Source organism: Gymnoscopelus microlampas (assembly GCF_963454915.1).
Source record: "Gymnoscopelus microlampas genome assembly, chromosome: 24".
In the NCBI taxonomy this organism is placed as follows: Eukaryota; Metazoa; Chordata; class Actinopteri; order Myctophiformes; family Myctophidae; genus Gymnoscopelus; species Gymnoscopelus microlampas.
Window position 1 is genome coordinate 3,883,577 of NC_139961.1, and position 18,960 is coordinate 3,902,536.

The 18,960-nt window shown below is 41.2% G+C and overlaps 1 protein-coding gene across 6 annotated transcripts in view; it reads left to right on the forward strand.

Annotated features, from left to right (window-relative positions):
* The window catches only part of abcb6a (ATP binding cassette subfamily B member 6 (LAN blood group) a), a gene marked incomplete at its 3' end in the record, with an annotated part of 160,583 nt that extends 142,464 nt beyond the window's left edge, over positions 1-18,119 (forward strand). For 5 of the 6 annotated variants that reach the window (XM_084051657.1, XM_084051653.1, XM_084051652.1 and 2 more), the window contains 10 exons: positions 1,217-1,293; positions 2,599-2,662; positions 3,787-3,872; positions 4,475-4,532; positions 5,472-5,576; positions 6,428-6,602; positions 7,841-7,953; positions 10,323-10,417; positions 11,470-11,538; positions 13,798-18,119. In XM_084051657.1, the coding sequence (XP_083907783.1) occupies positions 1,217-1,293; positions 2,599-2,662; positions 3,787-3,872; positions 4,475-4,532; positions 5,472-5,576; positions 6,428-6,602; positions 7,841-7,953; positions 10,323-10,417; positions 11,470-11,538; positions 13,798-13,960 (1,005 nt within the window). Of the gene's footprint in view, positions 1-1,216; positions 1,294-2,598; positions 2,663-3,786; positions 3,873-4,474; positions 4,533-5,471; positions 5,577-6,427; positions 6,603-7,840; positions 7,954-10,322; positions 10,418-11,469; positions 11,543-13,797 lie in introns of those variants that run through there. The other variant, XM_084051656.1, reaches the window with a different exon arrangement.
* Positions 18,120-18,960: the final 841 nt, after the last annotated feature.

Below are 18,960 nucleotides of genomic sequence, written 5' to 3' on the forward strand. Positions count from 1 at the left end.
GGACTGCTTCCCTCAATCTGGTTTCTGTCCAGAGTCACATTAGCCAGGCTAAACATTAACAGCATGAGGAGCTGGAATCGGGCCTTAAAGTACCAAAAGTAGAAAGTACGGTAGTCATTATGCAGAATGTCCCATTTCACGAGTTTTCAAATGTATAAAAATCGTTTGAAAATAGCAGATCTACAAGCTCACAATGCGTCGCGGTGCGACGCATTGTGAGCTTGTAGATCGGCTATTTTCAAATGGCCGAAATGTATGTAGGGCTGAAGTGGTTAAAGTATGTTTTGTAATAATAATCTAAATCTACAAAGTAACTAGTGACTAAAGTTTTCAAATTATCGTAATGGAGTAAAGGTGCAATATTTGCCTCTGAGATGTAGTGGAGTAGAAGTAAAAGTACTGCAAATTGTAAATACTCCAGTAAAGTAAATAATAATCGTACTGTACTTGAGTAAATGCACTTAGTTACTTTACACCACTGTTAGTATCATCTGAATCATCTAATGATTGAAATGTGTGTTTTACTTTGTCACTTAAAGGAGTAGTTCACCCCCCCAAAAAAATCGTATTTTCTATCAATCCCACATGAAGCCTTGAATTCATGGAGAATTTAGAGTTTTTGTCGCATTCCTAAAACAATAATTTGATTACCGGTGGAAAGATGCTAATGTATCCGGTAGGAGACTCAAAGGAGTCTCTTTGAGTGTCCTACCGGAAATACACCCGCTCATCAAATGATTGGCTCGGGAATGCGACAAAAACCCAAAGATCTTCATGAATTCAAGGCTTCATGGGGTGTGTGATTGATAGAAAATACGTCATTTTTTGGGTGAACTATCCCTTTTAAGTAAAGTGACAAAGTCCCCTTTCCCCCTTAACTCATTCGATGCCATGCTCATTTTTGAATTTTGGCTCTGAGTGCCACAGCCAAAATTCATTGTAAAAAAAAAAGTGCTTAGGAAGCGAGATACAGCCTTTTTAAGTTATAGGTTAAACAAGGAGTGGATGGAGCAGCAAATCTTCAAATCATCATATCTTGGGTTCTGAACATGTTTTTCCAAAAAAAAAATATATATATTTTGAATTTTTTTTTTCATGACGTCTTTGACGCCTTCTGGCGCTCAGGGCGTCAGGCCACATGACCTCTTTGACTTCTTTTGGCACTCAATGAGTTAATGTCTACATAAAAGATGAAAGAAAAGCTGTTGTTTTGTAGGTTGGAGACTTTGTGCTGTTTGGTACGTACATCATCCAGCTGTACACGCCCCTCAACTGGTTTGGAACATACTACAGGTGAGAGCGCTGCAGACGTCACAAACACTATTCTCTCTGTCAGTGTCGTGCACAGACATTTTGAGGGGCAGGTGCTCAAGTAAATTATACTTTTTTTTGTTTACTTGGTCTGCTCTTTTTCCCCTCTACACCTATACCTCTTTGCCAAAAATAGCTGATCTACAAGCCCACAACGCCTCGCAGCGCGAGGCGTTGTGAGCTTGTAGATCGGCTATTTTTGGCTAAAGTTCTCCTCAGAAAAGGGATGCTAGGTTTCGTGTGGTTATGGTAAACAAAAAAAATCATATCACAGAAAGATTTGGCGGACCCCCTGTAGTAACTCTGAGGACCCCCTAGGGGTCCCGGACCCCCTGTTGAAGACCCCTGCTGTAAACTGTAAAAAAAAGGGCACTTCTTGTCAAGAGGGCAAAGGGCAGGTGCTCTAGCACCACTTCGAGTCTATCTGTGCACGTCCCTGCTCTTTGTCAACAAGTAGAACAAATGGTTCACAAACGTTTCCAGGCCGCGACCCCCACCCCCCAAAAAATAATCACATTTGAACTGGGGACCCCCCCCAAATAATGTATTATTGTTTGGGGGGGGGGGGGTAAAATGCTGAACAGTAGAGATGTGCAGATGGGTTTTTTTAGTCACCCAAATCCACGTTTACAAGTTCATTATCCATCCGCCATCCACCCGCGGTTATTATATCATTCTATTTATAGATCTGCCCCAACCGCACCAAATATTTGTTATTTTCCTGACGTTAGTTTTCTTATAAACAGTGTCACTCACCACTGTCGCCATGCAGTGACTGTATACAACCCACAACCATGGTAACAACAAGCGCACGTCTTCATTCAGTTACTTTCGCTTTCAACCACTTTTTTGCCACGACGGCTTTTTATAAGCGACTTTTGGGCTTGTTTGGCACTTGTTTTGGGCTTGTTTTCATAGACCTGGCTGCTTATTTCTCCCGCAACCTGGCAACACTGGCTGCCTGCAAAGCAAGGTGTAGTAAGCGGCCAATTTGTGCCAGGTGTAAAATGACGGAATATTAAAATACTACAAACGCACGCACGGTGAAATTTCGTGCTTTTTAAAAGCTATAATAGGCCTATAGATAGATATCATGAATTTAATTCCCGCATTATTTCACCTGCGGTTTATCCAATATTAATTCATAATTATATTTGATTGACCCAAATCCACCCAAACTGTGTGCCGCGGGTAAAACCGCGATCCGAGCATCTCTAGTGAACAGGCTTTATGCTGGTTTAATCACTCCTGCCTGCTTTGCTTTCATGTTCTTTTTCTCGCCAACAGGATGATCCAGAATTCCTTCATTGACATGGAAAGCATGTTCAAACTGTTTGAGGAGGACGAAGAGGTGAGTCTCACTTTGGCCCCACACAATTTATTACAATAATCATATAAGCGACTACATCGCTATAAAGCAATTTATTTCAGATAATCACAACTATTTTTGCATAATCGTTTCCATGTTGAAATATTTTCAAACATTTTCCAAAAATAGCAGAAATAGCAGAAATAGCAGAAATAGCAGATCTTTTTCTTTCTAAACTTTTATATGTTGCTATATACTGTACATAGCAACAACAACCCCTAAAGGGGTTCCCGTCCTGAAAGGTATAGTTACTAAAAGGGGTTCCCGCCCACTTATTTGTCATATCTGACCTTTGCAATTTGTGTATGCAATGTTCCAATGTTCAACGTCAAAAACTCAATTACATCGTTAATCACATGTATTTGTGCGACAATTAACTCATTCAGTGCCAATGAAATGAAAAAAATAATTGCGAACTGTGCCAGCCAAAAATACATAGTAAAAAAAAAAGTGCTCAGGAGCCGAGATACAGCCTTTTTCAGTAATAAGTTAAACAAGAAGTGAATGGAGCAGCAAATCTTCAAATGATGATATCTTGGGTTCTGAACGTTTTTTGTTCAAAAGCGATGTGACACGTTGTGAGCTTGTAGATTTGCTATTTTAAACATTTTGCCAGCCAAAAATACATAGTAAAAAAAAAGTGCTCAGGAGCCGAGATACAGCCTTTTTCAGTAATAAGTTAAACAAGAAGTGAATGGAGCAGCAAATCTTCAAATGATGATATCTTGGGTTCTGAACGTTTTTTTTTCATACTTTTTCAAAAACGTCAAACACGTCATTGGCACCCAGCGCCATTGCGGTAAAACACGTGAAACACGTCACTGGCACTCAGTGAGGTAATTGTCAACTTAAATGTGTAATCATGACAGCCCTAGTTTCACAAACAATGTTGCTCTCAAGACTTTTGGGTGTTTTCTGTGCACGTTCTGAATCGTGTGTGTGTGTGTGTGTGTGTGTGTGTGTGTGTGTGTGTGTGTGTGTGTGTGTGTGTGTGTGTGTGTGTGTGTGTGTGTGTGTGTGTGTGTGTGTGTGTGTGTGTGTGTGTGTGTGTGTGTGTGTGTGTGTGTGTGTGTGTGTGTGCGTGCGATGTTTACTGTCCTCTGCAGGTGAGAGATGATGTAAACGCAGGCAACCTTCTCTACAAACTGGGCAAAGTGGAATTTGAGAATGTCTTCTTCAGCTACACTAGCGGGTGAGTTGATGTTCATCTGCCATGATCACCATTTCTCTTTGCTTATGATACAGTATACTGCAGTAACTAAGTACATTTACTCAAGCACTGTACTTAACTACAATTCTGAGGTACTTTTATTTACTGGAGGATTTCCAATTGTCTATACTTTTACTTCTACTCCACTACATCTCAGAGGCAAATAGTGTACTTTTATTTTACGCCACTACAATCATTTGAAAGCTTTAGTAACTAGCTACTTTGTAGGTATAAATAATTACATTATAAAACACACTTTAACCACTTTAGCCCTATTTTATACCTAGGCTATTTGAAAATAGCCGATCTACATGCTTGTAGATCTGCTATTTTCAAACATTTTAATACTTTTACTTTTGGTACGTTTTAAGTACATTTTGATACCAATACTTTTGTACTTTTACTCAAGTAAATTTTCAATTCCGGACTTTTACTAGTAACCGAGTACTTCTGCATTGCAGTATTGATACTTTTACTTAAGTAAAACATTTGAGTACTTTTTCCACCACTGGTATACAGTATTTAGATTATTCTTTTGCAAGACTCGTAATCCTTTCTTTCTTTTTGTTTGTGTGTAATTTTAGGAAGGAGATTCTGAAGGACGTGTCTTTCACCGTGCATCCGGGACAGACAATCGCCCTGGTACGTCTCTGGAGCGTTCCTAAGATAAGATCATGTAACTGAGTTCAGGGCGGGAGGAAAGTGGGGCATGGTGGATATCATTAGATTCATTACTCACAAAGTTGAGACATTTTTTTGCCGGCAACTTTACAGAGTTTTGCACCCAAATCCTATTATAGGATAAACATGATGTCGTTTGATGTTGTGTAGACCGTTGGTTCTCAAAGTGGGGTCCGGGGACCCCCAGGGGTCCTTGCCGAGGGTTCCAGGGGGTCCCCAGCAAAATAGCATCACAGTAATTTTAACCACTTTAACGTTTTATTGTACTTTGGGCGATCTACAAGCTCATAGTGCGGCACCGAGTGCCGCGCTATGAGCTTGCAGATCTGCTATTTTGGAAAAATCTTGAACATTATTTGCAAACCTCTGAATATATATATATGTTTAAGCGAACATTTGTAACTCAAATCTTTGCCTCTGGGGGTCCCTGGAACAAAATATTTGAGATGGGGGAAATGCATATAATTTTGGGGGTCCTTGACATGAAAAGGTTTGAGAACCACTGGTTCAGACTGCTCTAAGGTGTCAGTTACCTTCTCCAGCAGCACACCCATAAGAAGAAGGAGAAGAAGATATGTAAACTCCATCTAACAACATTAATATTTGCAGACACAAAGTTTGAACTATCCCTTTAATAAGGTGATTGACATCAGCTGGAGGGGCCAGTCTGAGTCCATGATATCAAAACACGGAAAAAATACGAAAACACAAAGCAAAGCTGCCCTTTAACCACTTCAACCCTGAGGTCCCTCCCTATTATGGTCATGTTATTCTAGACATATCATCTTTCCAAACAATGTGCAAACATTTTAGAGAGTTATCATTCTAAGAATACTGAAATATGGTTAAAAGAGTCTGTGTATTTGATTGGCTGCCGTGTTGTGTGTCAATCTCCCATAGGTGGGACAGTCGGGGTCCGGCAAGAGCACCATCATCCGTCTGATCTTCCGTTTCTATGACGTCCAGGGAGGCTGCATTCGTATCGACGGCCAGGACATATCCAAGGTGACCGCTCGCTACGGTTGCAACGTTGCAATTTGATCTGGAACCGCCCACATTTAGAACAAACACTGGAAACTTCTCATTCTGTCTACACTCTCTCTCCCCCAAAACCAACGGTGGGAGTTGGCAGTGATAGCTGCACAACGCGTTGTGAGCTTATGTATCGGCTATTATCGCTGTCTGTTGTACGACAACGTATACATTAAATCTTACCTTTATCTTATGTTGTTATATCCTAGAACGAGTGGTGGTAGAACATTTTCATAACTCCACCCGAGTCCACCGCAGCTTAAAACGTGAAAGATGGTCCCTGTGCTAAATCGCCAGGTACCAGGGGGTCCCCAGCCAAATTTGTTAATATTGCGTCACAATCATTTTAACCACATTTTATAGTCTGGCAATTCAAAAATAGCAGATCTACAAGCTCGTAGCGCGACGAGCTTGTAGATCTGCTATTTGTAAGAATAGTGAAAACAAATATATATGTATTTTTCTTTTTAAAGCGAACATTTGTAACTCAAATCTTTGCTTCTGGGGGGTCCCTGAAACAAATACATATCATTTTGGGGGTCCTTGACATGAAAAAGTTTGAGAACCACTGTTCTAGGATATAATATCAGATAAAGGTAAGAAAAGGGCTAGTCCGGAATTCTCCTTTAAGGCAGTTTGTGCCTACATGGTCTGCTGCATCTGTTATTTATGTCATATTGTCCTTTATGTCATATTGTCCTTTGTGTCATATTGTCCTTTGTGTCATATTGTCCTTTGTGTCATATTGTCCTTTGTGTCATATTGTCCTTTGTGTCATATTGTCCTTTGTGTCATATTGTCCTTTGTGTCATGTTTCTGTGCAGGTGAAGCAGACGTCTCTGCGGTCCCACATCGGCGTGGTCCCTCAGGACACCGTGCTCTTCAACGACAACATCCGGGACAACATCCGCTACGGGCGCATCGCCGCCTCGGACGGCGAGGTGGAGCAGGCCGCCATCGCCGCCGACATCCACGATAAGATCCTGGCCTTCCCCGAAGGTAAACAAACACTTCACAAGTTAACGTCCACACGCCATGTTGTCTTTAGTCTTTAGCGTGGTTAGACTGTTGCCTCCCACAATGTTCAAATGCTTCTGTCTGTCTGGCTGGCTGTCTGTCTGTCTGTCTGTCTGTCTGTCTGTCTGTCTGTCTGTCTGTCTGTCTGTCTGTCTCTCTGTCTGTCATACTGTCTGTCTCTCTGTCTGTCATACTGTCTGTCTGTCTGTCTGTCTGTCTGTCTGTCTGTCTGTCTGTCTGTCATACTGTCTGTCTCTCTGTCTGTCATACTGTCTGTCTCTCTGTCTGTCTGTCATACATTCTGTCTGTCTGTCATACATTCTGTCTGTCTCTCTGTCCGTCTCTCTGTCCGTCATACTGTCTGTCTGTCTGTCTGTCTGTCTGTCTGTCTGTCTGGCTGGCTGTCTGTCTGTCTGTCTGTCTGTCTGTCTGTCTGTCTGTCTGTCTGTCATACATACTGTCTGTCTCTCTGTCCGTCATACTGTCTGTCTGTCTGTCTGTCTGTCTGGCTGGCTGGCTGGCTGGCTGGCTGGCTGGCTGGCTGGCTGGCTGTCATACTGTCTGTCTGTCTGTCTGTCTGTCTGTCTGTCTGTCTGTCTGTCTGTCTGTCTGGCTGGCTGGCTGGCTGTCATACTGTCTGTCATACTGTCTGTCTCTCTGTCTGTCTCTCTGTCTGTCTCTCTGTCCGTCATTCTGTCTGTCTGTCTGTCTGTCTGTCTGTCTGTCCGTCCGTCATGCAGTCTGGAGAAACGGAGGCTCTGAAAATGATCAAGCTATAAAGCTGACGTGACTCCTCCCCGCTTCTGTTTCGTCTTACGAAAATGAATTTCACCCACTTCTTTACCTTGTAAACCTGTGATGTGACAATAAACCTGATTCTGATTCTTTAGAGTCGCGCAAATGTATCCGATACAAATCTAAATCATCTAAGCATAGCTTGCTGACTAGCAGAAATGGAAATTTAAAAGTTAATGTAAAGATATTTTAAGATATATTTTCGTGAACGGAAATGACGAACGAATGACAGCTTCCTGTCAAGGTATGAATTAAGCTGGCGCTGCTCCCAATCAGAATTGTCCTGCTCTTTGTGCAGAATCAGAACCGTGTGTGTGTGTGTGTGTGTGTGTGTGTGTGTGTGTGTGTGTGTGTGTGTGTGTGTGTGTGTGTGTGTGTGTGTGTGTGTGTGTGTGTGTGTGTGTGTGTGTGGTCCCTCTAAACAGGCTACGACACCCAGGTGGGGGAGAGAGGTCTGAAGCTGAGTGGAGGAGAGAAGCAGAGGGTGGCCATCGCCAGAACCATCCTCAAAGCCCCACAGATCATCCTCCTGGATGAGGTGAGACGTACTGCTGTACTGTCAACCCATCAAGACCCATTCTACTTCTAAATGAACGCCTTACTTGATCATACTACAGCGTCACGCAGCTAAAGGCTAAAGCATGCAAAGTGTCAGATTCGCGACACGTTTTGAGCTTGTAGATCTGCTACTTTTGTAAAAGTAACAGTTTTGGACATATGCGGTTTCAACCCGACCCGGTCTAAAATGTAAAATGACGCCTGGGCCGCAGCCAGTTTTAATGACTTACTTTTAACAGCTGACTGTGGTGGTAGCCTCGGTCCTGGTGCTCCTTGACCTTTCAGCTGTGTTTGACATCGTACACCATGGAATTCTGCTCTCTTAGACTGGAACACCATGTTGGCATCACTGGCATTGCCTTAGCCTGGTTCCAGTCCTACCTCACTGACAGAACCTTCTCTGTTCAGCTAGGGGAATTCTCTCCCCCCGCGGCCACCCTTACATCTGGAGTTCCTCAAGGCTCAATCCTGGGTCCTATCCTCTTTTCTCCTATACATGCTGCCCCTACGTTCAGTCTTTGCTGAATATAACATTGCTTTCCACTCATAGTGGTGGAAAAAGTACTACATTTTTTGACCTAAGTAAAATGATCAATACTGCGTATTAGAATTACTGTTACGAGTAAAAGTAAGGTATTCAAAATTTACTTCAGTAAAAGTGCAAAAGTATTGGTATCAAAATGTACTTAAAGTACCAAAAGTAAAAGTACTCATTGTGCAGAATGTGCCATTTCACAGGTTCAAAATGTTGATTAAGAGTAATAATTAATCGTCAACATAAATTTGTAATCGTGACAGCCCCCTAAACAATTGGAAATGGCTATCCATGCTTTCATATCTTCTAGGCTTGATTATTATAACGCTCTATATATATATAGGTGTTGAGCAGTCGCACTCAGGCGCTTGCAGCTGGAAAAAAATGCGGCTGACCGTCTCCTCATTGGCACAAAAAAAGTGAGAGCATATCACTCCCTGTCTATTTTAGAATTCATTTTTTAGGTCCTTTTATTTATTTTTGGGCGGTGCAACCGCCCCTATATGTGAGGTTTGGACATCGACATTCGCTGCACTGTGGTTTGGCCACCATTGTACCCCCCTAACCCTGCACATTCAATGCAAATCACTGACCACCATTGCACCCCCCTAACCCTGCACCGTGATTGGCCACCATTGTACCCCCCCCCCCCCAACCCCTATTCAGGACTGTGATTGGCTAGTGAACACATGACACATGTGCATAGCCCTATAAATAGGACTATGCACTTAAAAAAAAAACACTTTTATGTTTTTTTTTTAAGTGAATCACCCATTGTGGACCAACCATTGTTTATTGTTAATAAATAGCACCACACACTTCAGAAATATTTCTTTTCTTTAAGTGAACTTCCATCACTGTGATGACCACTGTGACCACACCGCCCACTTCACACTGGGTGTTATTTTTGAGTGGTGCCAACCACTCCTATATCTGACTTTGTCCGTCCGTATGTATGTATGTATGTATGTCCAATAAACAAACATTGATGACAACATCAATACGGGGCTCATCAAAGGCACCACTCTCTTCACACAGGGTGTGATTTTTGAGTCGTGCCGAAAGCAACCACTCCTATATCTGGCTTTGTCCGTTTGTATGTATGTATGTATGTATGTATGTATGTATGTATGTATGTATGTATGTATGTATGTATGTATGTATGTATGTATGTATGTATGTATGTATGTATGTATGTATGTATGTCTGTATGTATGTATGTATGTATGTATGTATGTATGTATGTATGTATGTATGTATATATGTATGTATGTATGTCTGTCCACAAACATTGATGACAACATCAATACGGGGGTCAATACGGGGCTCATCAAAGGCACCACTCACGTCACACAGGGTGTGATTTTTTAATCTTTACATGGGCTGGCTCCTCCTTATCTACGCAGAGCTTATTGAACCCTACTCTCCAGTCAGGGCTCTGAGGTCCGCGGACAAGTCGCTCCGGGAGGTTCTCGAAACGAGACTAAAGACCAGGGTTGACCGACCGTGCCTTTGCTGCTGCTGCCCCCCACCCTCTGGACCAGCGTACCTACCCCTCCCCATTAGAACTGCCCAGTCTATCAGGGGTTTTAAATCTCACCTCAAGACTCACTTCTTTTCTCCAGCTTTTAATGTTGTTTAAACGTTTAGTCATTTACCTTGTTTCATATGTTTTTATCTTTTGCTTTGTCCTGTGACTACTGTATGTTGTAGCACCGGCCTGTTTCTGTTGTTGTCCTCCATGTACAGCCCTTTGGTCAATTTCGATTGTTGTAATAATGTGCTTTATAAATACAGTTTGATTTGATTAACAGGCCACGTCGGCGCTCGACACGCAGACGGAACGCAACATCCAGGCTTCTCTGGCTAAAGTCTGTGCCAACCGCACCACCGTGGTGGTAGCTCACAGGTAAGAGCAAGGGGTTCCCAAACTTTTCAGGCCTGGGGACCCCTCAAAATAGTCATATTTGAACTGAGGACCCCCCCCAAAATAGTCATATTTGAACTGAGGACCCACCCAAAAATAGTCATATTTGAACTGAGGACCCACCCCAAAATAGTCATATTTGAACTGGGGATCTCTCCAAAATAGTCATATTTGAACTGAGGACCCCCCCAAAATAGTCATATTTGAACTGAGGACCCCCCCAAAATAGTCATATTTGAACTGAGGACCCCCCAAAAATAGTCATATTTGAACTGAGGACCCCCCCAAAAATAGTCATATTTGAACTGAGGACCCCCCCAAAATAGTCATATTTGAACTGAGGACCCCCCAAAAATAGTCATATTTGAACTGAGGACCCCCCCAAAATAGTCATATTTGAACTGAGGACCCCCCCAAAATAGTCATATTTGAACTGAGGACCCCCCAAAATAGTCATATTTGAACTGGGGATCTCTCCAAAATAGTCATATATTTGACCTGAGGACCCCCCCAAAAAAAAATAATATTTGAACTGCATGGGGATCTCTCCAAAATAGTCATATTTGAACTGAGGACCCCCCCAAAAATAATAATATTTGAACTGGGGATCTCTCCAAAATAGTCATATTTGAACTGAGGACCCCCCCAAAAATAGTCATATTTGAACTGAGGACCCCCCCAAAAATAATAATATTTGAACTGGGGATCTCTCCAAAATAGTCATATTTGAACTGAGGATCCCCCCCAAAAATAGTCATATTTGAACTGGGGATCTCTCCAAAATAGTCATATTTGAACAGGGGACAACCCCAAAATAGTCATATTGACATGAAAATAGCCAAACTACAAGCTCACAAGAGGCGTTGTGAGCTTGTAGATCGGCTATTTTCACAATGTTTGCCTCTTTTGGCCAAAGAGGGATACGCGTAAGTCTCGTGCTACATTTGTGATTTATTGTTTGTTTACATTTTTATTTCATTTTTTTCTCTCTGGCACGATAATGCAATGTGATTTGGTTGTGTGGCGTTCTGTAGGTTGTCCACCATCATTGGAGCGGACCAGATCCTGGTTGTCAACGAGGGCCAGATAGCAGAGCGAGGAAGGTGAGGGCTACTTTCTCCCCGGTAACCAGAACGCTCGACCCCAAAACACACTCGCCCCCAGCGGTTCTTGTATTATTGTATTAGTTTTAGTGAGGTTAAGGTTAGGAATAAGGTTAGGTTTAGACATAGTTTTAGTGAGGTTAAGGTTAGGAATAAGGTTAGGTTTAGACATAGTTTTACTGAGGTTAAGGTTAGGAATAAGGTTAGGTTTAGACATAGTTTTACTGAGGTTAAGGTTAGGAATAAGGTTAGGTTTAGACATAGTTTTACTGAGGTTAAGGTTAGGTTTAGACATAGTTTTACTGAGGTTAAGGTTAGGAATAAGGTTAGGTTTAGATATAGTTTTACTGAGGTTAAGGTTAGGAATAAGTTTAGGATTAGACATCGTTATACTGAGGTTAAGTTTAGGAATACCTGGTATTGACCGTTCCGAGGTCACCGGATTTGACCCGGGACGAGCGTGTTTTGGGGTGAGCGTTCTTGCAGCCCTCTCCCCTGGATGGCTGAGTATCTCTCATTCAGATACATTGTTTAATGTCTTGTATAAAGCAGGGCATTGTCAAACTCTTTTCCATGTCAAGGATGACCATATCAATGTGTATTTGGCTACGGACCCCCATTTGAAAAAGTTGTTTTGTGCCAAGGACCCATAAGAGAAGTTTTTTTTTGATTATTATTATTAAACCTTACAGACCTGTAAGGGTCCATTTGCTTCCTAACTATCAATCATTTAGCTGGGGACCCCCTGGAAACCCATGAATGGCCTCTGGGGGTCCCCATACCCCACTTTGAGAGCCAAAGTGTCATAGAGGGCTGGCAGGGTTCACCAAAGTGACAAGTCATTCACCACAGAAACGTTTGCAGATAACCGTAACCCACAGTTGCATAACCTCTGCTTGCCAGTAATGCACCAAACTGACCTGAATGACCCCGCTTCCTCTTCTGCTGTTAACTGTAAGGGCGGTTTAACCACTAACTGTAATAAGTCTTATGGTTTGATGTTAGACAGTGTTGCATGAAAATAGCTGATCTATAAGCTTGCATCGCTTCACATTGCGACGTGACGTAAGCTTGTACATCGGCTATTTTCATATTCTGGAGATTTGCTGAATATTTTTGAATGCCCAAAACCTGGACACATCAGGTTGAAAGCAGACATACAAACAGACTAAATCATCAGACTGATTTAGCCGTTCAAATACTGACTTACAAAATATATATATGACATTATGCTAGTCTTGATTTCGTCGACTAAAACTATGACGAAAAATGTTCGTCAACTACCTTTTTTCGCTGACGAAAACTAACTGAAAACTAAGCTATAAGGATAAGGATAATTCCTTTTAACAGGTCGTTCATGAAAGTCCTTGCGGTCTTGTTTCATGATGATGACTATGATGACTAAAACTATGACATATAAAAACTAGACTAAAACTAGAATGTTAGTGAGGCTAAAATGTTAGTGAGGGACTAGTGGAGAAGAGATCCAGTAGAACTAAATGACAAGTCATTTATGTTTGGTTGCGCTCGGGTGTTGCGCTCTGAAAATAGCAGATCTACAAGTACTTGTAGATCTGCTATTTTCAGCATGCAAACAAGTGTAAAATCAGCCATTACGACGCTATAAAGGCACCGACAACATACATTTTATGTTTCAAATCTTTTTTATTGTGAAGCACAGGGTAATATTATACATTTCTGTTCATACATATGGATTGCTTCCTTTTTTTTTTTTTTTTTACAAAAACCAACAGACATATACACAAAATAGACGAGTAACATGAAAAGAATACAACAACATACATTTTAGTCGACTAAATCAACTGTAGATTTAGTCGACTATAATCTTATGATATTTAGTCGACTAAAACTAGACAAAATCTAAAACATTTCAGATAACCTCACTAAATTGAATATTATTCAAAAGACTATGACTAAAACTAAATCAAAATTTGCTGTCAAAATCAACACTGCATTGTGCATTGTTTCTGAGAATGCCATAAAATAGGTAGAGTTTTTTTTCACATTATTAGAATTTCCAGCATATATGATGTCTTTAACCACTTGAACCCTAGTGACCCTGCTCTGGGCGTGTCAGTTTAGGCGAAACAGTCTGCAAAATAGGCACACAATCGCAAAAATAGTTTTCAGAAAAACGTACGTTTCTATATCAGTGGTTCTCAAACTTGTTCATGTCAAGGACACAAAAAAAGAACTGAGTGTATATACGTGGACTAACTAGTGCTTCCTGTCTCCCAGACATGAGGAGCTGCTCGCCAAAGGCGGTCTGTATGCTGACATGTGGATGAAACAACAGACACAGGACACAGACTCGGCTTCGGACACGGAGAGCAACAAAGACCGCGCGTCTGAGAAACTGCAGCCGCCGCCGGCGTCTGTAAGCCGCCACCCACACCACTGAATGGAGGAGATTGTGTTTTCACCAACGGCCAACAGCCAGGGTGGCATTTATTGCTCGCCCCCTCTCCGTAGAACTCTTTTAATTTCTGACTCTAAAGTGTATGAAGTCGATACAGAGGAACCCTCGGATCACTTTGTAAAGTGTGCGTGCGTGTTGGTGTTTCTCTCGCTTATCATGCCATGACAGATCAAGGAGACGAGGGAAACAAGGCTGCAGATGTACTAACAGAGATCGTGTTTTTTCCCCTCAAAAAGGTTTGAAGCACAATTAAACTTTGGCAGAGGTTTGGGTTGTGTTAAAGGGATATTTCATTTTCAAAAAAATGTTGGGTCATTTTATCGTCTACTCAGGCTTTTGTGAGCCCCCCAGACCGTTTTTAAGTTGCTTGATTCAGTATTTAGATATTTGATATTACATTTTTCAGACACGCTTCCTATACAAACCCATTATAACTTCAAACTCTATTTTTAACATGTTAGATTCAGCAAAAACACCCGTCCTTGGTTCTGGTGACTCACCCTGCCCTCCTAATAAGTGGGGGCCGTGTTTTTTCGATTACTTTTTTCATTTTCTTTTTTTTTTTATTGTGTTTCATTTTCCAATCAAATTATTAAAAATAAATGAAAAAAGTAATTGAAAAAACACGTTCTCCTCACGTATTAGAAGGACAATATCAGTCACCAGAACCAAGGACGGGTGTTTCTGATGAGTTTGAAGTTACAACTGGTTTGTATAGGAAGGGGCGTATCTGATAAAAATGAATATCAAATATCTAAATACTGAATCAAGCAACTTAAAAACTGTCCAGGGTGCTCACAAAAGCCTGAGTAGACGATAAAGTGACCCTTTGTTTTTCTTAAGTGAAATATCCCTTTAACAACCCATGATGTACTGTTAACTCCAAATATTGGTGAGATACCTTCAATAGTTGCTCCGTAGATTTTTAGATTCATGTCTCCCCAAGAATGTGCTGTGTTCACTTTAGTATGTGTGCCAAAAGTGTGACTTTGAGACCTTCTTCACAGTGAAACCCAACGGGGAGACTATTTTAGATCATGCATACTTTTTTTAAAATCTATGGAGAACGTATTGAAGGACACCAATATTCGTAGTTACATCATGGCAACGTAACTACACAACTCAAACCTTTACCAAAGTGTCATTGTGCAATAAACCTGTCTTTGCACTGTAAGTCATCTGATGTGGTGAGTTAACACTTGCAGGTATTATGAATGATAGTCAGGTTTTTTTCTTTCTTTTTAGTTAAATATTGGCCGTGATATGTGGTTGACACACTGGTCCAGGTTAGGGGGAAACGACAACAGCAGAATGTCCAAAACTAGGGGCTAAGTCCACCAAGGTGTTTTTTTAGTTTTTTCCCCTGAGCGCAGAGCATGTTTTGAATCGTTTTCAACGGGAGCGCCACAGTGGTGGAAAAAGTCCGGAATTCAAAATGTACTTGAGTAAAAGTACCAAAGTATTGGTATCAAAATGTACTTAAAGTACCAAGAGTAGAAAGTTCTCATTATGCAGAATGTATGTCACCAGTTTTCAAATGTATAAAAATCTTTTGAAAATAGCAGATCGACAAGCTTGTAGATCGGCTATTTTCAAATGGCCGAAATGCATATAGGGCTAAAGTGTTTAATGTACGTTTTGTAATAATAATCAAAATCTACAAAGTAACTAGTAACTGAAGTTTTCAAACAATTGTAGTGGAGTAAAAGAACAATATTCGTTTTTAATCTGCTCGACGAGAGTTGGGGGAAAAATGGATGAGCATTTTAGAAGAGTGCCTTGCATTTTAATCTGGGGAAACAAAAAACATATAAACACTTTGGTGGACACACGGCCTAAAGGCTGTTATAGCTCAGGAAGCCATCCATTTTGTGTCCAGAAGCCTGTTTGCATTCAAATGACTTCTCGTCCCTTTTTCAGTTACAACGTTTTTTCACGGGAAAGTGAAAGTTGAGAACTGAAATGCTCAATTGTTACAGCTTAGTGAACCAAACAGTTTTATGGTTAACAAATATTGTATCATTATTATATATCAATATACATATGAAACCCATTTTTAAAGGAATAGTTCACCCACAAAAAATGACTTATTTATCTATCAATTACACACCCCATGAAGCCTTGAATTCATGGAGATTGTTTTAGTTTTTTAACGCATTCCTGAGCCAATAATTTGACGACCGGGTGTATTTCCGGTAGGAGACTGAAAGAGACTCCTTTGAGTCTCCTACCGGATACATACATTAGCATCTTTCTGCCGGTAATCAAATTATTGGCTCAGGAATGCGACAAGAGCAAACTCCTGAACTACTCCTTTTAAGCATCGTGTTTAAGATGAATTGGCCTACAGTAACACTCAAGTGACCAGCACTTTGTGATTGGCAAAGAGGTCAATATGAGAGTCGTCTGTCATGGTTATTATAGTGTTTTTGTTTGTCAACAAGACCCTGCAGTCTTGTGTCGAAGCACTTGAATCTATACGTATATTTGCAGTATATTTAATTGTGTAAGGCGTCTCTATATATATATATATATATATATATATATATATATATATACTGCTCAAAAGATTTAAGGGAAAACTTTGATATCTTATTTAATTTCAGCGTTTTTTTGTTAGTATAGGTCTATACACTGCTCACAGTGTCTATCGTCTCTGTCTGGTGGAAACCTCTCCAAAACTGTTTACTTTTCAGAATTCAAAAAACGGCAAAAGTAGTACAAGCTCGAAACGCGACGCTTCGCGCCGCGTTTCGAGCTTGTAGATCTACTACTTTCGATCCTTTTGTGTGACGCTGTAGTATGAGCAAGTAGGGGCGTTCATTTACAAAAAAAAATCACACCCAGTGTGAAGTGAGCGGTGATATTTATGAGTTATTAATTTCATCATGCATCTCGGTAGCCAATCACAGCACGTCCTGCGAAGTGACGTGCTTACATTTTTTACAATATTATTAATTTCATCATGCGTCTCGCTAGCCAATCACAGCGCGTCTGCGAAGTTTGAAGTTAATTTCATCATGTGTCTCGCTAGCCAATCACAGCACGTCTTCTAAAGCTTAGCCTATGGGCGTGTTTTCCACAGCATGGCGTCACAGCGAAAGACACATTTTCACGACGGAAAGAAAAACTTTCGCCACGGATGGGTCCTAAACCCTCTTATAGGAGCGGTTGCACCGCTCAAAAATAACACAAAAAGTTAGAATACAGAGATAAGAGATTTCTGCCCGACAACGATGATATACAAAAAAAAGAAATGAAGGGATCATAGTGCCCTTAATGTCTTTGAGCAGTGTTTATTACCGCGATGGAGTGCAGTTCGCGGATGTTTTATTGTGCATCTCAGTTTTATCAAGTGTTGTGTGTTTTATCGTCTACGAATTGTCTACCACGGCACATTAGTAGATCTCACAGTGTGTTTTTTAACTTGCAGTCGGCTCAATGAGCTGTCTGGGGTGAAGCGTAATCATTCACGAGACAATAGGTGTCCGCCGGCAGACTTATAGAAGGTTCCTCTTATGGCCTATAAAAGCAGTTCAAATACACTTCTATTTCCACGGTCATACAGCTATTGTTTCGTGAAAACGCTCCACAACGTTGCTGACATTGTGAATATTCTCTGGTATCCATAGTTTAAAGAATAAAATGTTTCTTTATTCTTTCTTTTTTTTGATAGCTTGTTGTACAGAGTCTGGTGTACATAAACAAGAAAACAAAAAACTGCTTCTTTCTATTCTATGTTGGTGGGTCAACAAACAAAAAGGGGGGGAAAGAAACAAGCAGCCGAAATACAGCATACGAACACCTTTTTGTTGCATAAGTACAAAGCCTTGTGGGCTTTTAGACTGGCTATTCTTTTCTGTTTCTTTTTTTCCCCCAGGTATTTTCAAAAAGCCAAAACATTAAATAGGGCTTAAGGGTGGTCACTAGTGATGTGCGGGTCTGTTTTTTTCATGACTCGCCCCGCGAACCCATATATAAATCTATGGCTCAACCCGCCCCGCGACCCGCGGTGGGGAAAAAAAAGATAATCATCATAATAGCTCAGATTTATATAGCGCTCTTGTAAGTACCCAAAGTTGCTTTAAATGTCTACTGTAGCACAACATTGTCATGGGCTAAATAAACAAGCATGTTGTTCAAAATAGTTTTGTTTTTTTTGCATGTGAGAGCGGCTGACCCGCTCACCCGCAGCCCGCATAATTGCCTCCTGACTCGACCACCCGCGCCGCAGGTTGACCCGCGGCCCGCTCATCATTAGTGGTCACACCCAACTGGAATTTTACCTATGCGGGCGGATTCCGCCAATGCGTTTCAATGGGAAAGGAGTGGGTGGTTGACATTTGCGGATTTCTGCAAAAGAGCGCTCTGTTCCCACTGAAAAGCATTGGCAGAATCTGCCCTCATAGTCTCATACAGTATGTAGAATTTGTAAAACTTTGGTGTGACCGCACCATAAGGGCACGGTCACACCAAACTATGGATAAACTCAGGTTGTGCCGACTGTTTTTTGCAGCCAGCGCGTTCTAAGTAGCTTGCAGCCCATTCTGTCCCAATGACGCACCTGTCACTCACTTTCAGGACCCTCCCCGTAGCCCCTAGTTGCTCAATTGCCAGCACCAATGCTGTACCTTCAAACTCCATTTTAACCATGTTAGATTGGTTGACATTAAACACCCGTCCTTGGTTCTGGTGACTCATACTGCCCTCCTAATGCGTGAGGCGGCTGTGTTCTTTCGATTCCTTTTTTCATTTATTTCTTACATTGTTTGGGAAAATTTTGAAAATTGAATTACAAAAATGTGTTTGTATAGGAAGGGTGCGTGTCAATACAATTTATATCAAATATCTAATTACTGAATCAAGCAACTTAAAAACTGTCTGGGGCGCTCACAAAAGCCTGAGTAGACGGTAAAATGACCCCAAACATGTTTGAAAGTGAAATATCCCTTTAAGTGTTTAACTGTTCCTCATTTTGCTGG